The sequence below is a fragment of the Lissotriton vulgaris genome, chromosome 6 (genome assembly GCF_964263255.1).
Source record: "Lissotriton vulgaris chromosome 6, aLisVul1.2, whole genome shotgun sequence".
Lineage (NCBI taxonomy): Eukaryota > Metazoa > Chordata > Amphibia > Caudata > Salamandridae > Lissotriton > Lissotriton vulgaris.
Genome location: NC_141694.1, coordinates 137,449,700 through 137,473,037, shown reverse-complemented (window position 1 = coordinate 137,473,037; position 23,338 = coordinate 137,449,700). Strand labels below are relative to the sequence as shown.

The 23,338-nt window shown below is 46.4% G+C and overlaps 2 protein-coding genes across 3 annotated transcripts in view; both read left to right on the top strand.

The window, feature by feature from the left end:
• LOC147706908 (mechanosensitive cation channel TMEM63A-like) overlaps positions 1-23,338 on the top strand; it is a 926,114-nt gene that overhangs the window by 233,950 nt on the left and 668,826 nt on the right. The gene's annotated exons all lie outside the window — the stretch shown is intronic.
• LOC147706910 (mechanosensitive cation channel TMEM63A-like) overlaps positions 1-23,338 on the top strand; it is a 403,911-nt gene that overhangs the window by 233,903 nt on the left and 146,670 nt on the right. For both annotated transcript variants that reach the window (XR_015296601.1, XM_086926170.1), the window contains exons 10-11: positions 13,772-13,852; positions 20,081-20,204. Coding sequence is in view for 1 of the 2 variants with exons in the window: in XM_086926170.1 (XP_086782296.1) it covers positions 13,772-13,852; positions 20,081-20,204 (205 nt within the window). In the remaining variant the exon portion in view is untranslated. The remainder of the gene's footprint in view (positions 1-13,771; positions 13,853-20,080; positions 20,205-23,338) is intronic.

Below are 23,338 nucleotides of genomic sequence, written 5' to 3'. Positions count from 1 at the left end.
ATGTTAAAAATGCAAGCATGCATTTGCATACACAAAGCGGCAGGCACTGTGGAGCCTGACGCTTTGTGTATGCAAATGCAGGGGCGTACCACAGGTACTCCCCATGTGCACCCCCCCCCCCCCCCCCTCTCGCCTTCACCATGGGGACCCAGGGGGCCCCCAAAGTAAAGACCGCAGGCATCTGCATGTGGCCATCCTAGTATGGCCAGCAAGGCGACAGTGGCGGAAAAGCGGCCGACGGTGTTTCTGTCGGCCGCGGTCCCCCCGCCATTGTAATATGGCGGGGGGAAATAGGTGGCGGCCAGGGTCGGATGTCGGGTGGATCACCACCACCTGCATGGCGGTGGCGATTTGCCCGACATCCTAATAGGCCCTTTAGTTTGCAAGTGACAAGGACCTCAGAGTGGGTTGTGTAGGGGGTGCATTAGTTTCCACTGGAGTACTCAACATTGAAAAAGAAAGTGTATGAGTATAAGAAAAACCTCTAAGAACTAACCCTGAATAATACTCCAGGGTGAGCATAAATATTTAAGATGGTGTATTAGTTAGGACAGCTTGGAGACTGCCAAGTGAGGTTTCTGTACTGTAAGAGGCTAGGGGGCATAAGAAGAGGTTTCTGTAGCAGAGGTAACCCTGAAGTGACAATAAACCCTAGAGTTGAGGTGTAGGGGTCAGACTCGGAAGACAAGCCAAGGGAAAGCTTGGCCCATCTGGGAAAGCTGAATTTCCTGCCTCAGAGACAGAGTTGTTCTAGCGTTAGATATCTGAATGAAGAAAGGGGTCCCAAGAAGTACCCCTTTGGATGGAGCACATGAGTTCTGTCACTGAATCCCTCTGCCAACAGTCTCCCATACACTTCCTCCTTCTTGGTACATTCCCCAGCATGCCTCAAACACACCCTCTTAATCCACTGCTGGATTTGCAGAGTACACACTGGTCTGTGAGGCATAAATCCCACTCCCTGTAGTAAACCTTCCTGTGGGCAGTGCTAGTGGGATACCGCAGGTTTATCCACGAATACCCTTCACACACTGGTTCTGACGGTGTCACTCTGATGTCCACCATCTTGAAAGCTTCCTAGAACCTTTGTCTAGTCCCCGGTTTAGAATTGGTTTGGTCTCCTTTAACTGTCCTCAGCGGGTTCTTGAAGTCCTGGCACTCAGCAAGCTCTGCTCATGCAGGCGAATCAAGAGTGGAGTTGGATTGACCAATGGGCTGGCAAATAGCTGCCATTTGAGCGCTAATCTGGATTACAACTGGTGCGAAATTGCCCCACAAATGCTGCTCGGTAAAATCCGCTAATATATGGCAGCTATAAAAAAAAATACAATGAGCCCCGCATCTTGGTATTGCTGCTTTACCTCTTATGAATGCTGAATGCTGTGGTAATATCGCATTCCAGGAAAAAAACACAAACCTCATAAGGTCGGCAGGGTGAGTCTGGGACAGAAAATAGACTTTAAAAAAGTAGTCCATATTTATAAATTGGGGCTGTTTTGAACTGTTAAAGACTTGCTATAGAAGTGCTTTGCAATGTATGGATGTCTGCATGGATTGGAGCTTGCTGCAGGCAAAGTTTTGTTTTAACATCAGGAAAATGAACAGTAATAAGCATTGGCAAAGCGAATAGTTTTTCGCTTATGTGAGATCTGCTGGCTTTGTCAATGTTTCTTTTTTTTGCATGTTGCTCACATGGCGTAAAAATAAAAAAATAAAAACGCTATGATGCAGTTAATGCTGGCTGCGTCTTAGCACTTTTTCTTTTTACTTTAAGATGCCTAATTGCACAAGAACACACAGTACGCCCACCACTTACACAATTACATGAATGGGGAGCAGAGGAGGGTGGAGGCACGTGCTGAAAAGAAAAGGATGGATGGGGCGGGTGGGTGTATAGGAGAAGAAATGGATGGGGACGTGTGAGTGGTGGAAAAGAGCCAGACTGGGGCTGGTCGGTGATGGGGAGAAAAAATTTTATTGGGAGAAAAACTGATTGTTGGATCATAACAAGCAATAAAGGACATTTAGAGGCAACTATGGGGGAGGCAAGCAACAAAAGGGAAAGCAGTGACTGGGTAGGGGGAGAGGTGATTTATGGACTGGGCAAGTAGAGAAGTGGGGAAGTAGCGACAGGAGGGAGGTGGTGGGATCAGGGCAAGTAGTAACCAAAGCAGGCGGGTCAGAGGGGCAGGTAGAGACAGCCTGCAAAACGATGCACTCTCATAGAGTGCTACAGTACAAAATGAAAAATATTGCCCTACAGGCGCGCAGGCACAGACAGGAAGCAGTAGTAGTTGCTCAATGCTCCATGACCTGAACCCTCATGAAGCCCCAGGAAGAAGCAGGAGGTGCTATCCAATAAAAAAATAAGGAAATGAGAGTGAAGTGGGAGCCAACCAATGGTACGTAAAAGTAAGTAATGGGTGGGCTCTAAGCCCCCTTACAAGAGATTTTGCAAGCGCTGCCCAGGCAAAACCTAAAAACCGACCCAGCAGACCATAAAACAGGCCCACAAACAGAAAAAATACCCGTCCACACACTGACCAGTCAGACCAGCCCATTGGGCAATGTACCAAGTGTCCTATAAGCCATTCCAACCCTTGGTATAAGCGGGGCAGAAGTTAGGGGTACATGTGGGTGGACGGCATCCACCAATTATTTTCGCAGGGTGGATGCTGGCCACCTTGCCAAGAAGTTGTAACCTATGCTGATCTCGTCCCAGTGTAATTTGCAAACAATTGGACACATTGAGCAGCACCTGCATGTTGTCTCCTTCGATCCGAGCAACATCGTGTAGGCAGTGTGGGGTCTTTCCTATTTCAGACTCCAGTGAGAACCATAACAAAGGCCAAATTTAAGGGGCAATTAGGCCTCCTTTTGTTAGAGTATCCTGGCTGGGAGCTATCTGGAGCTTCACACCTAGATGCAAATGCAGAGGTGGGTAATCAAAGGCACACGACTTGTTAGCACTTCAGAGGTACATAAGAGAGTCCCGCTTTTGACAATGTTCCGTCCCTGTATATAAGAGATATGCATGCACTCAAGCTTGCCAGATGTGTGTGTCTGTCCCAGTATTTACACAAAATAGCAATTTTTATACCATTATGCCTTATTTTATTTATAGCGCTTATCATCCCACTTGCAGGGTGTCAGAGCGCTTTACATCACACATACATTTTACATTGACAATAAATTATACAAGGTAACAAGGTGTGGGAGTCACATAATATCCTTCATAGCTGTGCTATGTTAGAAGCAGCAGATTGCAAGTAAAAAAAGGATCTCTGTGTTAAAAGCAGAAACCCATTTACCTATCAACGTAAAAAAAATCTGTCATCTGCATGTGACATGATGTGCTTTGCAGGAGACACATTAACCCTCTATGCTACTTTGAGTCGAAACTGGCTAGACAAAACACAGCTCTTTCCATCAAATGCATTAACCTCCAGAGTTATCTTGCAATTATCATCATCATTATTTTTATTCCCTTTAATTTACTGGGAACACAAAGCCTTCTGCGGCAGGTGCTTTAATCCCATAAAATATTTTAGAATTCAAACTTTGCGACCAAATAAGCTGAACAGATTTGCTGTCACGTTTCTCCTTCTTGTCAATTTCTTTGTGGCAGAGTTTAAATAAACATCAATGTATAAGTTAAGGCCCAGATTTTGCATCTGGATTGCTTCACTTTTCTGGCACAAACCTGATGAAAAACCATTTTGGGATTTACAGTGCCACACACATTTAGTTTGCGTGGCTTTGTAAAAATAAAAAACGAACACAAGGCAGCACATTGCCATACCATGCATAAATTGTGTATGGTAGGCGTTATATGGCTGGTACTCGGGCATTTGTATGCTTCGACCCAAGTATTTTATCACAAACCCATATTTACAAATACTTGTAAACATAGGTTTGCACCTAACTAGTTAATCTATTTGAGGCTGGTGTGTAGGAGAGTAGGGTCTGCAATCCTATGATCACCCAGATTTTTTGCTTTTGTTTCACTGGTTTACGACTTTCTCTGGCTGTGGGCCTGCCAATCAGACCCACAGCCTGGCTGTTCTCTCTCTAAATTACAACATGTACCCTAGGTGCATTTACCAATTGGTACTGGGCCACCTTATCAGACCCTGTAACTCAGGGCATAGGTGTACCCAGGGCTGCCAGGGGCTGCAGCATGTATTATGCCACCCCTGGCTGGCCTCCTAAATTTGACACAACTGGCTGCATGACAGCTGGGGCAAAGTCGTGTAATCACCCTTTGCTGTAGGTGTAGTATACCTATACCTAACCCTAAAATGGACACACAGATTCCTATCAGTCACTCCTATGGCAGGCCTTGACAATCCTGAAGGCAGAGTGCTTGGAATCGTGTGAGATGGTGCTCTGGCATGAGCTGAGCCTGTCTGCAGCTTGCGGAACCAAGTCCTAATAGCTGTTCCATGATATCGCATACCATATACTCTTAAGTGCATTATAATCCTCGCGGTTAAATGCTAACTTTGGTATTGCTTTATCAAAACATGTCGAGTAAGGTGTCATACGATTTGGAATACTAACCCCTCGCCAATTCTGGCGACGGGGTTAGCATTCCACCCTTCTAGAGGGACACGACATGTATGTAACTGTGAACCCCGGTTAAAGTTAAACGAAGCCTCAGCTCCACAAAATGGATGCTGCCACCACAGACACGAGTCTGACCCCCTGCAGCTGGGAGTCCTTCCAGCGAGGGGAGCCTGGACAAAGGGTTTCCTGTCAGGGGCGGTGCTAGCACCGTCCCAGACATGGTTTTGTGTATCCTGGGTAGGCAGGGCTTTTCAGGAAGGTGACTGCTGAGTGGCACCCCGGTGCTCACTACGCATAGGCCGGTCAGAACCAGTTCCAGGGGCACACCAGCCCCTGGCCTGGGGAAAGTCCGGCATGGCAGAGGGGTGTAACCACCCCCCTCCTAGTCCCACCCATAGGCAGGACCTAGTCACCGGGTCAGCCCCCTTTTTTAGTATAAAGATGGGAGCGGGCCCCCTGTTCAAATTAGATCATCTTTGGAATCAAGACACAACTTTCTTCGAAAGGACATCAAGATTTCTTCTTCAAGATTCTCCCTTGTGGCTAAGGAGTAGTCACCCTGCATCCGCAGGCACCATCCTAAGAACACTGCGGTCTGCTGCAAGTCCTTCTTCACGAATCCGACGACCCAGCTCGACGAGACCCGGCTTCCCTGGCACCTCTGACCTCTACTCACCTCTACAGCAAAGCTGAGAACTGTGAGTGCGACGAGACCTCGAGGGACCGACGATCGCCAAGACTGCACGACTTCTTTGCAACAAGCCCACCGTGTGCTCCACTGGTGAGTGCTTTGGGGTCCGAGAAGCCCCAACCCTGAGCAGCTCCAGCACCGAAGATCAGCCCTCCAGCATCTCCACGATCTGCGTGGGGCCCTTCTGCTTTTGCGTGCTCACCGCGCTGTGTGGCTACTAGCCGGCTGGCTTGTGGCCTTCTTCACGACGCCCGACGACATCACTGCTGCTGGTCTGGTTGCTCCAGACTGGCCCTTGCTTCCTTCTTCAAGAGAGGCACCCCGGACCCTCCTGGTCCACTCCAGACGCCATTTTGAGTCCACCGCGTGGGCTTGAATTTGCCAAGGCTTTGTTGCCCAATCCTGGGTCCAGCGACGCCGACAGCTTCATCCATCGTGGGACAGCTCGCTCCTCCATCCTGGTCGCCGACAACGCCTCCTGGTCCGTGAGATCTGCGAGCACAGCGTCACCCACTCACCTAGTCGAGGTGGCTACCATCCGGTGCCCTCCTGGTGCCCACTGACTACTGGCTAGTAGTCTCGAACTTGGTCCCCTCTGCTTTCAGGTGTCATCTTCCTTCGATCCAGGCTTGGATCCATCGAACTTTCTTCACTGGTCGCCTGCCAGCAACTTCTTTCTTCCAGGCTCCTGGTCCGGCAACGAGGATTCCCGACGTCTTTTGAGACCTATGCAGCTGCAGCCCCTGGGCTAGGTAACTTCGGCATTTCGGTGCCCCAGCATAGCCTCACTATCCAAGGGTCAGAATCCACTTTCGTTTTCCTCCTACCAGGTCGGGTTCGCCCGAGAACACTAACTTTGTCATTACTAGCTACCATAGACTTTGTCCCGCATCACGCGTGAGAGTGCACACTCTGCACCCGAGTCCCCTGGGTCTCCTAGAAGTAATCTAACGATTCTATAGTCAAGTCCTAGCGATTCCAAAGGCTATTAGTACTGTACTTACCTGCTAGTAATTTCGCATTCCACTTTGAGTATATGGTTTTCCGTGCCCCTTGGGCATTTGTATATACTGTGCTAACTTAAGTATTTTCGTAAGAGTTTTGTTTGTGCTTAGTACCCTGTCCTCATAAAGAGTACAGGGCTGTTGTGATTCTTAATAAATATCTTGTTTATTTTCATAACACTTGTGTGGTGTCCTTTCACTGGGTATTCAAGGGGTATATGTGTGGTAAACAGCTGGCTTAACACGCCCTCTCGAGTCTTTAGCCTTAGACTGCTCGTATCCATGCACCCGCCCCTCAGCAAAGCGGGGGAATAACCCCCGCAGCGAAGGGGCTAAAAGTACTAGTTGAGACTGGAATTGCATGTGCCTTTTTCGTGTGAGTTAACATTTATCACCATTTCCTTCTCATCTGTGGGTACTGGGTAACTTACACTTATTTTGATATGGAGTTGACACCTTGTACTGTGAAATCTGTGGTCCATTTTTTGTGTGGGCATCCTGGTGGTAACATAACATAACAGGTGTATTTGTAAAGCGCACAATTACCCGTAGGTGTCATGGCGCTGAATAACAGATGTTTATTGTAATCCAACTCAATGGTACTCATTTTATCGACCTCAGATGGATGAAAGGCTGAGTGGACCCGCCAGGTTTTAAACCTGTGACCATGAGGTCGAATACAAGCCCCTGCAGTGGATGCATTAGTCCACTGAGCCAACAGACCAGGCATGGTACTGATTCCAGGATGAGCTATCATCTTGCACTGGGCAAATGTTAAGGTGGTTTAGATATAGTTATGCCATCAATAATAACATGAGCGACGTCTGCTGGTATATGTGAAGTTGACATTTTGGAGGGGGCAGTGTGGGGTTTGTCAAAACATAAATGCAGTGCCCCAAACCTTTTCTTACGGTCGTATTGCTGAATTCCAGGATTACCATAACCTTTTTCTTTTACTGTTCTACTCTTATTCTTGCAGGTTCTTTTTTCATCCCCTTTTCTGGCTTCATCGTTGTTTAACTTGTTCTCTTTTGTCTTTTTCCCCCTTTCTATCTCTCTCTCTATCTCTCTCTCTTGCTTTGGGTCGTCATCTGAAAAATGAGACTCCATCTCCTACAATGAGTGCCGGTCCCCATCCAGGGGCATTCTTGTTCAGGGACGAGCCATTACTGTTTCTAAGTTCAGGTTTTAAATGTCTGTCTATGCAGTGATATAATCAGATGTGCTAAGGTAAAACACGTCCACATGTTAAAGAAATTAACAGTATCATATTTTTACATTATGTGGGTTTCGTGATATACATGGCAGATGTTTTAATGACTTGGCTCATACATGATTCTTAGATCCAAGCCATATCCTTATTTCAGGCCTGACCTGCTAGCCTTGCTAATTTGCTGGTGCGCGCACCTCGATTTGCAACTTGGTTTTAGTACATGGGGCGTCAGTCACGTGAGAAAATTATTTATAAAAGACTAGCACTGGAAACATGGAGCGCTTCCTACATGCACAGAGCAATGAAATGGTGCATCAATAGAAAATGTGGTACAAATAAAACACATTAATAAACACATTTTTAAATGCTTTAAAATCTGATAGACACTTCTAGCTACAGATTCCTTAAAATTATCCTGAGGTATCATACTGGTTCTGGAAATTTTTCATAAGCAGTACCCATTGCGCCCCGGTAGGTGGCGTTGTTCGGCTCTGCTTAGCGTTGTTGGTGTTGGCCGCGCCGGAAGTGACATTCGCGGTGTCTCTATAGGCCCATCCAGGCATGCTGACCTCAGTTCTTTTATTCTGCACCAGTAAGCATAGATCCGGTAAGAGCTACCCCTTAGTCACTTTTTGACTACGCTTTTTGGACGTTTTGTCAGTCTTTAGAGATCTAGGTATGTTGCAGGTATGTCATCAAAAAAGGTCCAGCTTCAAGCCTTGTGGCGCCTGTCACCGACAGATGTCGGTGGCGGACCTGCGTCTTGTTTGCCTCTGGTGTCTCCAACGGGGCCATTACCAGAAGGCCTGTCCCGACTGCTGAGCCATGAACCTGTAGGCCTTTTTGGGAGCAGTCCCTCAAGCTTCTACCTACTCGACGCATGACGCCGCGACCATCGAGGTCCCGGTCAAGAAGAAGGTCCTTGGAGCAGTCGCAGCGTCTGAGGTCATCGTTGCAATCCAAATCATTGAGCCACTCAGGTAAGTCGCACTCGCACAAGAAGAAAAAGAGGTCGAAGCATGCTTCAACTTCTCCTCGTCTGTCAGCCAATGAGAGGAGTGTCGCCTCTCAAGGCTTGGCTCAGTAGTTGAGCCAGCACCTGAGCTGACTCTGCACCTCCCTGAATTTCTGGAAGCCAGAACGACCCCGCCCAATTAAAAGACATTTATGAGGCCATGCACCTCATATTTGGGTGACCCATTCCCTCCAGCATACTTTTGAACCTCACAGGTTTCGGAGGGGCCCTACTGGATCCACGCCAGCGGCCCTGGCACCAGTCAAGCCAGGGATCCACAGATAGATCTGGATCGGTGCTGGTTGTACCACCTTGACATTCCATGAGGCTGACACTCCCATCACTACTGGCAGCACCAGTCCCATCCTCATCCTCGACACAAAGCCGTTGGGGCGTCGTCCGATTCTGGTGCCAACTGGAGCCATGCTTTCAAGGCCAGAGCCTGAGCCCTATTTTTATGGGCAAGGACTCTGGGAGGAATGGGGGGGGGTTTCCTGGACCCTGAAGAATAACAGCATTATGAAGAACGAATGACTGTTGTGAGGATCTGGGTGAAGCCAGTGGGCTGAATACTTCTCCAGATACCGCCATGCTTTCTCCCCCTACCGTGGGTATGGAGGAGGGACCTTCCTTCAAAATGGTGGAGCGTAGGGCAGCTGAGGTCCTGGACCTTATCTTGCCCTCGTGGCAGTCAAGACTAACGTCTTGGTAGAAGTGTTTCATCTGGGAGTGTCCCCATCAGAACCGCTTATCCCTTTCAATGTAGCAATTACTGATGTCCTGCTTGGGACTGGGTCCAAGCCCAGTACAGGGGCCCTGTGAACAGGATGATCTATCACCACTGCTCCACTCCAGGGGACCCAAACTTCCTCACCCAACAGCCCCCTCCAGAGAGCTTGGTGGTCAATACCGCGGGATCAGGGATCTAAGAGGCTGGACATCTTAGGCAAGAAAATGTTTTCTTCCACCAGCATGGAAATACAGTCTGTGAACACCTCATGCCTTTTGGGCTACTATTCACATGCTCTGTGGGATACGGTTGCGCAGGTGCTGCCAGCGGTCCCAGAAGATGCCTGGGCCATGCTCTCCCAGATTGTTGCAGATGGGAGGAATGCAGCTAAGTTCACCATTTGCAGTGGACTAGACCCCACCAACTCACTAGGCAGAGCAGGTTTGTTGACAGTGGCCCTGCTACACCATGCTTGGTTGAGGACTACTGGCTTTTCTGGGGACGTCCAGTCCTCACTCATGAACATGCCCTTTGACGGCTCACATCTTTTCGGATACCTGGCTGATTTGGCGCTGGAGCGCTATAAGGACAGGAGGGCTATAACCAGGTTTTCTGGCCTTTCTATAGCCCCTCATCACCCTCAATCTGCCTTTTGCTCCTTTCATGGCCACAGAAAGGGCATACAGATGAATCATTACCCGCCCAGCCATGGTGGAGCGCAAGCTTTCCAGCCTGTGTATGGCCATGGACGTGGTTCCTACTGGCCTCGTGGGTCAAGTTGCCAGTGGTCGGGTCAGTCTTCAGGCAGCCGCAGCCTCTAAAACTTCCTAGTCTGCCCATTTACCATCATGGGCACGGGTGGGTGGCAAGATTCGCCATCACCTGCATTCTGACAGTGCATAACATTGGACAGGTGGGTTTTGCAGATTGTCCAATGGGGCTATCTACTCCATCTCCTTCAAGATTACCCTACCCTCCTTGTCACCTACTTTACAACAAGGCTGAAGGAGGACCACTTATCTCTTCTCTGCCAGGAAGTGATTGCATCTTTTTGACAAAATTGTCATAGAGAGAGTGCCAACGCCATAAGTAGGTCTTGGTTGCTATTCCTGCTACTTTCTGGTACCCAGGAAGGATGGAGGCCTTTGTCCTATCCTTGACCTGTACTCTCTCAATTTCTTCTCAAGAAAGAGAAATTCAAGATGCTCACTCTCGTTAAGGTCCTGTCTGCTTTGGACCCTAGATTCTGGATGGTGGCTTTGGACTTGCAGGATGCATAGTTCCATATTCCCATCCTTCATGCCCACAGGTGTTCTGCGGTTCATGGTGGGCAACAAGCATGCTCAGTTTGCTGTGCTCCCTTTTGACCTCACCAACACCCGACCCCTTGAGTGTTCACCAAGGTGATGGTGGTGGTTGATGTTCACCGGCGGAGATCAGGGGTGCCAGTCTTCCCCTACCTTGATGACTGGCTGTTGAAGGCGCACTCGCCCCAGACTGTCCTCTTCCACCTCCAGAATACAGCTGACGTCCTGCATTCCCTGAGGTTCACTTTCAATGTGACAAAGTCACACCTGACTGCCTTTCAGACGCTCCCTTTCATCTGAGCTTTTCTGGACACAGTACAGTTTCAGGCTGTTCTCCTAGGAGGAAGCAAGTCCAGGATATTCAGGCTAAGATACTGATGTTTTGGCCTCTATCTTGGATTTCGGTGAGATTGACTCTGAGGCTGCTGGGCCTCATGACCTCCTGTATTCTGCTTGAGACACGTGCCCATTGACATTTGTGGGCTCTGTAGTGGGACCTGATGTTCGAGTGGGTGCAGCATCAGGGAATCTCTTGGACATCGTCCAGATCTTGGTGAGAACTGCAAAGGACCTGCAGTGGTGGCTTACGAACTGCGATTGGGTCAGTGGCAGCCAACTCTCCCTTCTCCAACCATATCTGACAGTAGTGACAGATGCGTCACACCTGAGAGAGGTGAAGATCAGAGGACTCTAGTCTCTGGTGGAATCTGGACTCCACATCAACCTGTTGGAGCTACAAATGGTCAGATTGGCATTGAAAGCCTTTCTGCCCTAAATCCAGGGAAGGGTAGTACAAGTGTTCATAAACAACTCCACCTCTATGTGGTACTGCAACAGGCAGGTTGGGGTGGGGTCGTGGACCTTTTGACAAGAGGCCCTGCATCTCTGGACATGGCTGGAACAATAATGCATATCCCCGGTGGTTCAACGTCTGGCCAGTTCTCTGAACACCAGAGCATACAAACTCGACCGAAGATGCCTAGCGGATCACAAATGGCGTCTCCATCTGGAGGTGTTGCAAGGTCTCTTTCAGCAGTGGGGAGAGATCTGTCCGCTACCCACCAGAGTGTGCAATGTCAGCAGTTATGCGCGCTGGAGTTTCTAAGGCGGTAAAAAAGGGGGTGGTGGAGTTTCTAAGGTGGCTGTCGGTCGGAGAAGCTTTTCGCCTTGAGCAAAGCTCAGGCCTGCTACATGCCTTTCTGCCTGTGACACTCCTGCCCAGAGTTCTCAAGAAGACCAGGAACGACTGAGCTCATGTCATCCTTGTAGCTCCGGATTGGGTATGGAGAGTTTGGTATTCAGAGCTGTTGAGCATGGCCATCTGTCCTCCAATCAGGCTGCCGCTTCGGGAGGATCTTCTGTTGCAGCAGCAGGGGAAGGTCCTCTACCTGAACCTTTCAACTATTCACCGTCTTGCTTTAAGATTGCGCAGTGACAGTTGGCAGCTTTCAACCTTCCTCCTGAAGACTGTAACATTATTTTGGCAGCCAGGCGTCCCTCTACCAAGATGGTTTATGCCTGCCATTGGGCAAAATGTGTGGCATGGTGTATAGAAAGAAACATTGATCCCCTTTCTTCGCCCCTTTCTTAGTGCTCTGCTCTGGGCACTTTTAAGAGATATATTTCCTGAATCTCTGCTTTTCTTCAGTTGCCTGACCAACCTTTTCTTTTCCAATACCCTATTTTACATAGGTTTTTAAATGGTTTGCAACATATGTTTCCCACCTACTCCTTTCCTTATGCCTCAGTGGGACCATAATCTGGTCCTGATGTTCCTTTTTTGTGCTGCGTTTGAGCCCCTACATAACTGTCCTCCCAGGCACCTTTCCTTCCTGGTGGCAATAACATCAGCCAGGAGGGTCGGTGAGCTTCAGTCCTTCTCATCCAACTCTTTTTATCTTAACATCTACCCAGACAAACTGGTACTTCTTACAAGAGCTTCCTTTCTCCTGAAAGTGGTCTCTCAATTTCACTTGTGCCAGACCATCACTCTGTCTACTTTTTATACTCTGCCTCATCCTCCAAGGAAGAGGAATGACTTCCCTGTCTGGACCCAAAAGAGCGTTGTTGTTCTACATTGACAGCATGAAAGAGATGCGGGTAGACGACCAACTCTTCGTGGGTTATGTCGGAGCGAAGAAAGGACGGAAAGTACAGAAGAGGACCATTGCACGAAGTACAGTACTCTGTATCAAAATCTGCTACACGTTGGCTAATAAGCAGCCCCTGAGGGTTTGCGTACTCATTCCACCAGAGCTAAAGCTGCCACTACTGCATTAGCTTGTGGCGTTCCAGTCCTAAACATCTGTCAGGCAGCAATGTGGGCTTCCCTGCACACATTTACCAAACACTGCTGCCTGGGCAGTCAGGTACTTAGGGATGGGCACTTTAACTATTCGCCCCTTCTGGACTTCCTTGTGTGAAACTGATCCACAGACCCACTATCAGGGAGGTATTGCTTGGGTATCTATTCTAAGGTGAGGAATCTGCGGCTAGAGGTCTCTATCAGATGAACAAGTTACTTGCCTTCGGTAATGCCTTATCTGGTAGATACCATATCTAGCCGCAGATTCCTTAGCGACCCTCCCATCCTTCCTCGAATGGATTTCTAGGGACAGGACTTTCCCCTTTCAGGGCCCTAGTTTTCCATACCAGTGGTCTGTGTTCTTCGCAGCCTTGCGCTTCTGGCGTCATGAAAAGTAACTGACATCAGCGCGCCTGGGTGATGCCTGTATATGCACTGCAAACGTCACTTGCGGCACCAACGTCGCCACGTGGAGCCGAAAGGTGACACATTGTTGTGCACATGGAAACTGCTCATGAAAAATTGCCTGATCCATTCTGACACCTGGGGATAATTCTAAGGTAAGGAATCTGTATCTAGATAGTCTCTACCAGGTAAGGCATTACCAAAGGTAAGTAACGTGTTCTTTAAGTGCAATACCAACAATTCATCAGTTACAACTAGAATTCCTCCTAAAAAATAATTAGTACTCAAAATAATGCGACGCCCAAAATCACCCATTTAAAAAACACAGTCCCACTGAATAAAAGTGGGACACCACAGCAAGCATGGGTGTATACATGCTGTAGCTCTTGTAAAAGATGTCTTAGTAAAAAGTGATGACTTCCAAAGTGAAACATTGTTTCCTGGCAACTGCATTCATGTGGAGTATAGCAGTGGGAACACATAGGCACTGTTAGTGTGGCTTTAAAATGACTCTATTTATGCTCCCCCACAGAGAAGCTTACCCAGAGGGCCATGTGCTGAACGTGGAGCTGTGCTACGACGTCTCCAAGCTTGTCAACATCTACCAAGAAAGGTGCGTTTTCCAATAAAGAGTACCAACATTTTATGGAATGTGTGGAACCATTTCTGCCTTTCAGTGGCAGTACCTGGATGCTTTAAGGAAGTGATGGACATTAGAAATGTACCACAATGTACAAGTTAATGGTTGCTAGTGTGAGGAATGAATAGTAGAACATAGGGATGTTGAGCGCTCGATTGAAGACAGTGCAGCGGTACAGGGCCAATAATGGCGGGTGTGCTCTTCTACACAACATCTTAATCTTTCTTGTCCTGTTTCTCCCTTTCTAATTAATAACATTTTATGATTTGATTTTTAAATTCGTAAAGCGCAAGAATTCCCAAAGGCAACTTGGCACTTTATCCTGAGTCTGTGGCATGCTCTAGTAGCGTTATAGCCTTTGTGCCCTGGCTATACTGGTTAAAGGCCCTGTTTTTCAATACAGTTCCTTATCTGCAAATTGGGCCTTTAACTCATTTTATCGGCCTTGGACAACTACTACAAACAATAGCCCTTAGTTGCGGACTATAATGTGACCTGTTGAGAGGTTGTTCTATTCTTTAGGTCAATTTGTTTTTGTTTAGTATTTTTACATGAAATGTTTTTCTCCCATTATTTGATTAGTGTGTGGTTTGGAATGTTTCCAGTTTTACCAGAATCAGCTCCTGGGTCTCGTCAAGGCATAGCGCGAGGAATGGGCATTATTGAGAGGAAAGCTACAGGCATTGTTGAAGTAGCGGAGGGTTGGAGGTGAACTGGTGTGAAGTGAGAAAAGGGTTCATGAGCCTGGAGAGCTTAGCAGCAAACCACCTACATGCCCTTCACAGTTCCTCAAGTGATGGATAGCGGGAGGTGGTTTGTAGATTGGGGCGTTTGACTGAAATAAACAGCCTTTTTACAAAAGTAAACGTGAGTAAGAGAGGTTCCCGATGTGCATATTACCATTCCTCCAATGAGTAGTGGGGTATGGGTAGCTCCATTCTGGTGCTGGCCCAGTTGGTATCCGGTTCCACATCTTTACAATGATTTTTCTTCCAGAGAGTATCTGTGTAAATATAAATGGAAGGCATGAATCGGAGAGGACATTAGGACAGAGAGAAAAGTTAAACTAATCTCTGAATAGTGCAGACTCTTGTGTGATACAGCAGATGATTGGTCTCTAGTGAGTAGAACATTGTGGTGTTGCAAGAGTTTGGCTTCTACAAGTAAAAAATTGTGCTCCCTGTTACGCCTGGTAGAAGAAAAGCCAAAGGAGTTTCTGGTGAAGAGTGTCATATGTCACTGAGACGTCAAGTATGATCAAGAGCTCTACAATGTACATGCAGGAGGGACGTTCTAATGGAATGAGTTTCCTGCGGGGGTAGAAGAATTCTGGTTAAGTAACAAAGTTCTTGCGTTAAATCAGTGCTTGTCTTCTCTAGCACTGAAATGAAAATGGCTCAAATGGGTCTTAGTTCACTTCCTCCAATTAGTTGATGTTCACATTATGTTGGTTCTTACAAAAGTTTTGTTGGACACGGTGGTCAGGCTGGCTAAGATTGACGCCAATCAGTTGACTCAACATATTGAATGTCAGACCCAAGTTCAAAGTCGCATTTCTGGCGCTTGAGAAATGACTACCCTGAAGCATCGAGATTGGCAGATGTTCCGACATTTCCTATAGTCTGAGATTGACTGCAGTGCTCGGAAATATGCATGAAGCAAGTGTGACCAGCCCTTTGAGAGCGATTTTTCCTGCCCAACTGTGATGTTTTGACGGGTTCTTTGCGAGCATATATCCTCTGCTGTCAGATATGCACATACTCATCGTGTACGCACAAGCAGGCGGAACGATATTGCAAACTAAAATAGGAGGGTGCATAAACGCAGCTGGAGATACATTTTATCCCTTTGCACTCACAATCCTCTAAGTGTTTGTACCTGTCTCTAACAAAGCTGTTTCCACCTCCCACCAAACTCACTGACCTACAGATTATTTTGCTCACCCCAGCTGCAGTAGTTAGTTTAATAATCCCTCACCTGTTAACCACTCTGATCTGCAACAGTTATAAACAAGCATTGGAAATGCAATAGGTCTCGCATTAGAAAAGTTGGAGCTATTGGTCTTGTAAATGACAAATATTTTATTTATTTGTTGGTTTTCCAAATAGCTAAATTGATAGCTTTGTCATTTACAACGCCAATAGTTATAACTTTCGCGAATGTGACACCTATAGCACTTTGAATGCAACATGTTTTGTATTTACGTGACATAGATGGCAGCTCTGGTCGTTAGGCCACATCTCTAGAGAGCAGGAGAGTGCAGCAGGTGTGAGAGGGTGTGTGAGGGTGTGTGAGGGTGTGGGTGTGTGAGGGTGAATGAGGGTGTTTGAGGGTGTGTGAGGGTGAGTGAGGGTGTGTGAGGTGGTGAGGGTGAGGGTTAGGGGGTGTGAGTGGGTGGTGGATGTAGGACAGTGGAAAAATGTCCGCTATATAAACTAGTGCAGCTTAACGTTGATTCGGAAGAGGGCACGAGTTGATCACGACCCCCCCCCATGGTAATAAATAATATCCCTCTCTGCGGACCTGCACACATGCTTTACGCCGTGCCGATAATGGATTCATGCCGATAGTTGCGAAAGGTGTTAAAGGAGAGTTAGAGCACAGGAAGTGGTAAAACACTGGTAATAAATGCATGAATCGGAGTTTACTAGTAAGCTCGCTCCTATTATCATCTTTCCGTGTGCTTCATACATTGCACCAGTGAGGCATAAACACATTGATGTCATGCCGGTGTGCAAACATGTCCCCAATTAAAACATGTACTATTAGTATACTAATAAACGGACGTTCACAAATGTATGACTACGCACCACCTCGCAGAGCTCTTGTGTCATGCTCTCAGAGGAGTCCAGCAGAACATTCACACGATGCAAACCCACTTTCGGCTCTGGAGCTGGTAAAAACCTCTGTTCACAACTACCAGAGCCACACAATTACCATTTCACAAATCATCTGTAAAGCTCACTGCTACTCAACTGTGTAAAGAGAAGAGTTATGTGGAAATACACACACAATCTTAAAAAATATATACTGCCCCCCTCCTGCCCTTTTCTGCTACTGGTCTCACTGTGAGGGGAGCGGGCAGACATGTAAATATGAAAGAGGGGCGGGAGAGTTTAATGCGCTCTGAAGACCCTGTCCTAGACGGATGATTGGGGAGGGGGGGTTGTTACCAGAGTGCCCGGCTCAGTAATAAATAGGCAGTCGATCCCTATACTGTGTGTTGTCGGACACCCGGAAAGGAAAGAACGCTGTGAAACTTACACCAGGACCCGTCACTGCTGCCAGGCTCACCCACCCACCCCCAGGCAAACAGCGCGCGGATTTCTGTACCATGATTTACGTGAATAACTAAATCACCGAGTCCCCATCAGTTTAGTATGATGTTCCTGAGATGCCGCATATGATTTTCGTCAAAACTGTAAGCGCAATTAAATCCGTCAGGAGCTCTGCCGCAATAAAAAAAAACATCGTACAAAATGTGCTACTTTAAAGTCACTCGCATAGTACATGCGACTGAAAAAAACAAAACGGGAGGATTTCCTATGGTCAAATAAAGTTTCAGCAGCCTAACTAACGTGCTCTTCAGAACCTCCTGAAAGCCGTTAAACTAAAGCCAATACTGAAAGTGAATGGAAAGGTATTCAAAAGTTTGCCACTTTTAAAACTAGTCGACGAGAACCCAACAACCAGGGGGTATAAACATGGACAACACTTTACACCGACTTGAATTCTCTAAACGAGGTTTTTTAAATCGTATGTCAGTAAAAAGTACATACCTTTTATTACTCAAAACAGCACAGTCGGTCTGAGTGGGAGGGGGAAGAGGAGGTGCCGTGCAGAGAGAGGAAGAGGAGGTGCAAGAAGAGCCAACGATAGGCAGAGGTGGGCGCCGAAGTCGAGAACATGGACTAAGTAGGCAAGAGATATGTAGGAAGAGGAAAGTAGTAGCAGAAGGGGAATAGTCAGGCGACGGAGGGATCTAGGGAGAGTAGCAGTGGATTTAAGGTGGGAACAGGGTGTTAGAGGGCATCGGCTTGGACGGCTCTGATAAATAAAACAAGGACTCAAGTTAGTAACAAGGAGGAGGCAGCGAGTCAAAATGGAGGGCATTGCTGTGGGGAGGGGGGAGGAGAAATGCGACGCGACATGGCAGGCAGGGGAGGGGGCAGAGCGGGGGTGTGGGAGGAGTGCGGGAACAGACGGCGAGGGGAGGAGAGTAGGAGGAGGAGAGTAGGGGAGCTGTGGGGAGGGGGGAGGAGAAATGCGACGCGACATGGCAGGCAGGGGAGGGGGCGGAGCGGGGGTGTGGGAGGAGGGCGGGAACAGACGGCGAGGGGAGGAGAGTAGGAGGAGGAGAGTAGGGGAGCTGTGGGGAGGGGGGAGGAGAAATGTGACGCGACATGGCAGGCAGGGGAGGGGGCGGAGCGGGGGTGTGGGAGGAGTGCGGGAACAGACGGCGAGGGGAGGAGAGTAGGAGGAGGAGAGTAGGGGAGGCACGGCCTAGCGGCCGTGCAATCAAGAAGTGAGGGGGCGGGAGAGTAGGCAAGGCAGGCGGCTGGGGGCATGTGCACGCGCTTTTAAGCTCAATGCGCATGCGCATTGAGCTTAAAAGTCACGGGCACTGCAAGGAATCGCCACGATTCCTTGCAAGTTGGATAAAGAGTGGATAAGCCCCCATAGTCTCGCTTGCTCGATGCGCATGCGCATCGACAGGCGAGACCTAAAAAGAATCATCAGCCTCTGTTCTCAGGCCACCACCTTTTGACTCCTCACCTTCCAGTAGCTGTCACCCATTACCATTCTGAACCCTATCTCAAACTTAGAGCGAATTGAGCTAACTCCAAGGTACAGATCATTTAGCATCACTGTCTGGTCAGCAAAGGACAACACCCACCCTTCTTGGCTTATGCGACTGTCGGGGCGAACTGGCTTGGCATCTTCGCCTCATTCGATACAGTGGTCTTCAGAAGCCAATCACGCAGACTCCAAACAGCAGCAAAGAAACTCCTCACTCTTATTTCCTCGCTCTTTTCTCAAAGACTGAAGTCGCTCTGTTCAGTTTGGCCCATTTTCTTTCCTATTACAAACATTACATAGAAGTGTTTCCTTTCTCTCGTCTACTCTTTGATATCCGACTTCTTCTAATTTAGTTCTTTTTTTTAAATTTACAAATCAATTCTATTTCGATGAAACCCAGTCATACATTCATGTCTCATAGCAATAAATGGTCTGGGATAACAAGTTAACATCCCTCAAAACCTGTATGTCCAAGAATTGGGTCCAGTTTAAATGGTATAAAACTCAGTTACCTTCCATATTACTAATGAACACTTGTTCTACCCATTTCCACCCTCTCATCTTTTTATCATCATTAACCATGATTTCTTTCTCATTCCGCATCTAATACTGTGGCCAAAATCTTGCTGCTGTCACTTTCACTACTTGAAATACATGTTCTAATTTTTCTTGCCTTAGGTCAATCAATAAATGTGGATGATACTATTCTAACAATACTTGTAACTTTTTCATCGACGCTTACACCAATGTGCATTCTTTTTTCATGTGTGTTAAATTCAGTGTAGTGGTCCTCCCTGGAGCACTTTTAAAACTAGCATTGGCAAACTAGATTGTTCTGGCTTTAATATTCAGAAACTGGAATAAACAACTATTCACAAATGCTGTTTGCATGTGCAAGTCCTATTATGACAAACCTGAAAAAAGTAGCCACAAGCTTCTTATAGAATGTTCATATGAAATAAATAACTGATTATGACAGTGTGATGCAAAATAGTCCATGTGAGGGACTTGCAAGAAGACTGAATGCTAAACTGTACAGCCAATAGCATGATGTGAGAGAAATACTCCTCTGGGTGAAGCCGGTGCGCAACCCTATGTACACTTTAAAGAATTAGTAACAGTAGGTTTGTCATACAGTCCTGCAGCGGAGCCAGACCTAATAATTCACACATCACTGTTGTTTGTTGATGCTCATCATTTGGTACCTCAGACTCTGCTCTGGAATCTCCTTCCCTTATCATTCAGACCAAATCTATTCTCCCTAAATTTAGTGCCCATCTAACCAATGTGTATATTAATTGCGCATGACCTTGGCACACAGTATTATTTTAAGGTGCTAACAATGAATTATTATTACCTTTAATATAAAAAATAAACCAGGTTATTTTATTTTATTTCTAGAAAGAATGCAGAGAAAACCCTGAAGTATTTTACTGACCTGCAAGCTAAAAATGGCACAATTGTGATGCTAAACCCCAAGCCATGTGGACAGTTTTGCTGCTGTGTCTTCCGCGGGTGCGAAAGGGTGAGAATCAAGCATTGTGTCAATTTATTGGAAGGATTTAGAGATTTTACAGAAATATGCAAGAGATTCCTTACTGAATGTGAAGTTTGTGCACTTTCGGTGTAATGTTCGGTATACACTCTAGGACTATGTAGTTCCACCGAGCATATCTTGGTACTGCCTGTCCTGAAAAGACACACTAATGAGTATTAAGTGATTAAAACAAAATGGATATTAGAGAATCTCTAATAGTACCTATATAAGCAACAACAGTTACTTATTCAATAACTATCATTTATGTCATGTATCAAATGTGATTTATTTTTTTTTAATTCTTTTTTATTTTAACCTATATTTATTATTCATCGTTTTGGTACATCATGCGCATCTTATAAAGAATTTTCCGGTCACCAGGAGTAAAAGAAGTACATATTGCTTAATATTCCAACAACGTCAGAGAAGACAAGCATTTAAAAAAGAAAACACAGTAACAGGCCACTGGGTCTAATACAGCAATAAAGTATTGGGGTATCTCTTTCTAAGGATGAATCCCCCCGCCCACCTGTGGGTGGAATGCTTCATCATAGGGGATCTCCTCGCACAACAAACCTAGTCGTGGTGCGGGCTACAACCCCTCTCTGAGAGGGTGGAGCTCAGGGATGTTTAATGGAGAAGATGAGGTAGACTAAACCTGTAGATGAGCAGGGGCTAAGTGAATAAGTGAAAAGTGATTAAAACTAGCTCTATGTGGGCCAAAACAGTTTTAATACTTGTTTTCTCTCCGAGAGGGGTTGTAGCCCGCAACACGACTAGGTTTGTAGTGCGAGGAGATACCCTATGATGAAGCATGCCACCCACAGGTGGATGAGAGGATTTGTCTGTAGAAAGGGATACCCCAATATTTTATTGCTGTATTAGACCCAGTGGCCTGTTATTGTGTTTTCCAGTTGTATAGTGGGAAATCGGCCCCAGATGGTCTATAAAAAGTTCCTCAGGTCTCCTATTTCTGTGTGAAGCATTTAAAAAACCCAACTGAAAATCATACTTTGCTCCCCTCCAAGCCTGCTATGTTCCAGTTATAGTATTATTCTCCTTTGACGCCTTTGTCCCATAACTATTTTGTTTGTTATTCTTATCTGATTCCGTTATTGCATTTATTACCTTCCTTCCATCCTTTTGTAAAGTGCTCTAATATCCTTCGGGATCTTGTTCCCGCTATATAAAACTTTATAAATAAATAAAAATACAAAACATGGGTGTACATTTGTACTTGTGTGCATTCAACTTCCATTAGCTGATTTCTGATGCAGCACACCTTCACACACCGTGTTTGCCATTTTAACCATACAATGATAGTTTTGTGGTCCTTGGAGCTCAAGTTTTCTGCTAGGTGATTAACACGAGAAATTCTGAGGACTTAATGTTATGTTCTTCTGCTTTTTCTCAGCTTTTCAAAGTGGTAGACTTAAAGAAAATGTAATAGAAGGCATTGTTGGGGAAAATCTGACCTTTTTGTACATTCAGATAAATAAATAGCATATGGAAGTCAAGAGATAGCACAAATATATATCTTTCTTTTTGTATATTCTTTCTGCTGAAAACCGCACCAGACATGTGTATTTATATAGGGTATATTATGTTTTAGCAATTTCTGACATGCTTGTTAAACATAGGTTTCTTGGTACAAGGCAAAGGGATTTGGGGGTGGGGGTTAAAATGGGATCCCAGTCATTGCGTGAGATTTAAATTAAATCTGTGATGCCTGTGCCATGAGTGATGGTGGGCATGTTTTAAATAATTTAAAGCCAGTTTATCATTCCACTCCCTCACTAGTGTACTGATGTACATATCAAAGTTGAAAATATAATGAGCAGGCAAGCACAAATGCATAACCGTATCAGAATAGCACTTTAATCAGGCGATTCAGGGGTCCGCGCCATCCGACAAGAGTGCTGAGTATGATCTATGTGGACGCCAAAAGTCGCTTGGTCTGGCTTGAGGATATTGATTGAAAGCATATACTTTAGATTTGATTGTTGCAATAGATCATATCCTTAAGCCATTGATTTGTGGTGGGTACTTTCATCGGCATTCAATCCATTACGACCCTCCTTATAGCAAGCACAAGGGTCATAGATGCAAATCGACAAAATGATACAGTAGCAGTGCCAGTTGCATTGTAGGAGACCGCTGTATCTCCAGGATGCAAAAATCACAGTTGATGGACAGAATGCAGAACAATGTCATACATTCACCCCAGTACAGAGATCTGGGCCTAAATCCATCGTTTTTTTGCACTCCACACCACCCCAGTTCAGACATGGCCATATGCAAATCAGTCTGACCCTGTGCCTCATGGGAACAGTCCAGCCTGAACTGCCAAGCCATGCCTTCCCTGGACCGGAAACAAGCTTCCGAGGACCGGTTTCTGGCTATCAGCCTTCATCAGCCTGGATAGCTTGAATCCAGTGGTGTGGAGAGCATGGGACTCACGCCTGAGCATACCCATCCTACTCGGGGTGACAATTGCAAAAACCACAGTTGATGGACAGAATGCAGAACAATGTCATACATTCACCCCAGTATAGAGATCTGGGCCTAAATCCATTGTTAAATCCCATTATCTTCCCCCCTCAGAGCAGTTTTTTATAACTATAACTATGCTGTGGCTAAATCTAATCACTTTCAATGTGTCTCATTGACTGCTGCAAGCATAGATCCTAAACTGGCCAACCCTGATTGACTAACTTTTACTAAGCAATTTTGACTGCTTCTGTCTCCAGGAACTTTAATCTTTTCTCATTAATGACTATTGCACTTTTTGTACACCTGGGGCTGTATTACAATCCGCCCTCAGGGGGCGCAACGGGCCCTGGTGCACATGGTATCACAGAAGGGTCCACAGATGCCTGTTCATTCTGTTCTGTAATACTGATAGTGCTGGTGCATGTGTAGCATCACCACTATCATGAGGGCGTTCCTTTTATTTCATTTGCATAGGGGCGTGGCCTCATTCAAAATAGGGAATATCTCTGCTTCTGCATTTGCACCGTTTAATAGACTTGGGTGCAGATGCAAAGGGGCCTTCGCGCACTCGCAGCACGCCCACAAAAATGCTATACAGTCAGATGTGCAATAAGGGTTTAGGCACAATT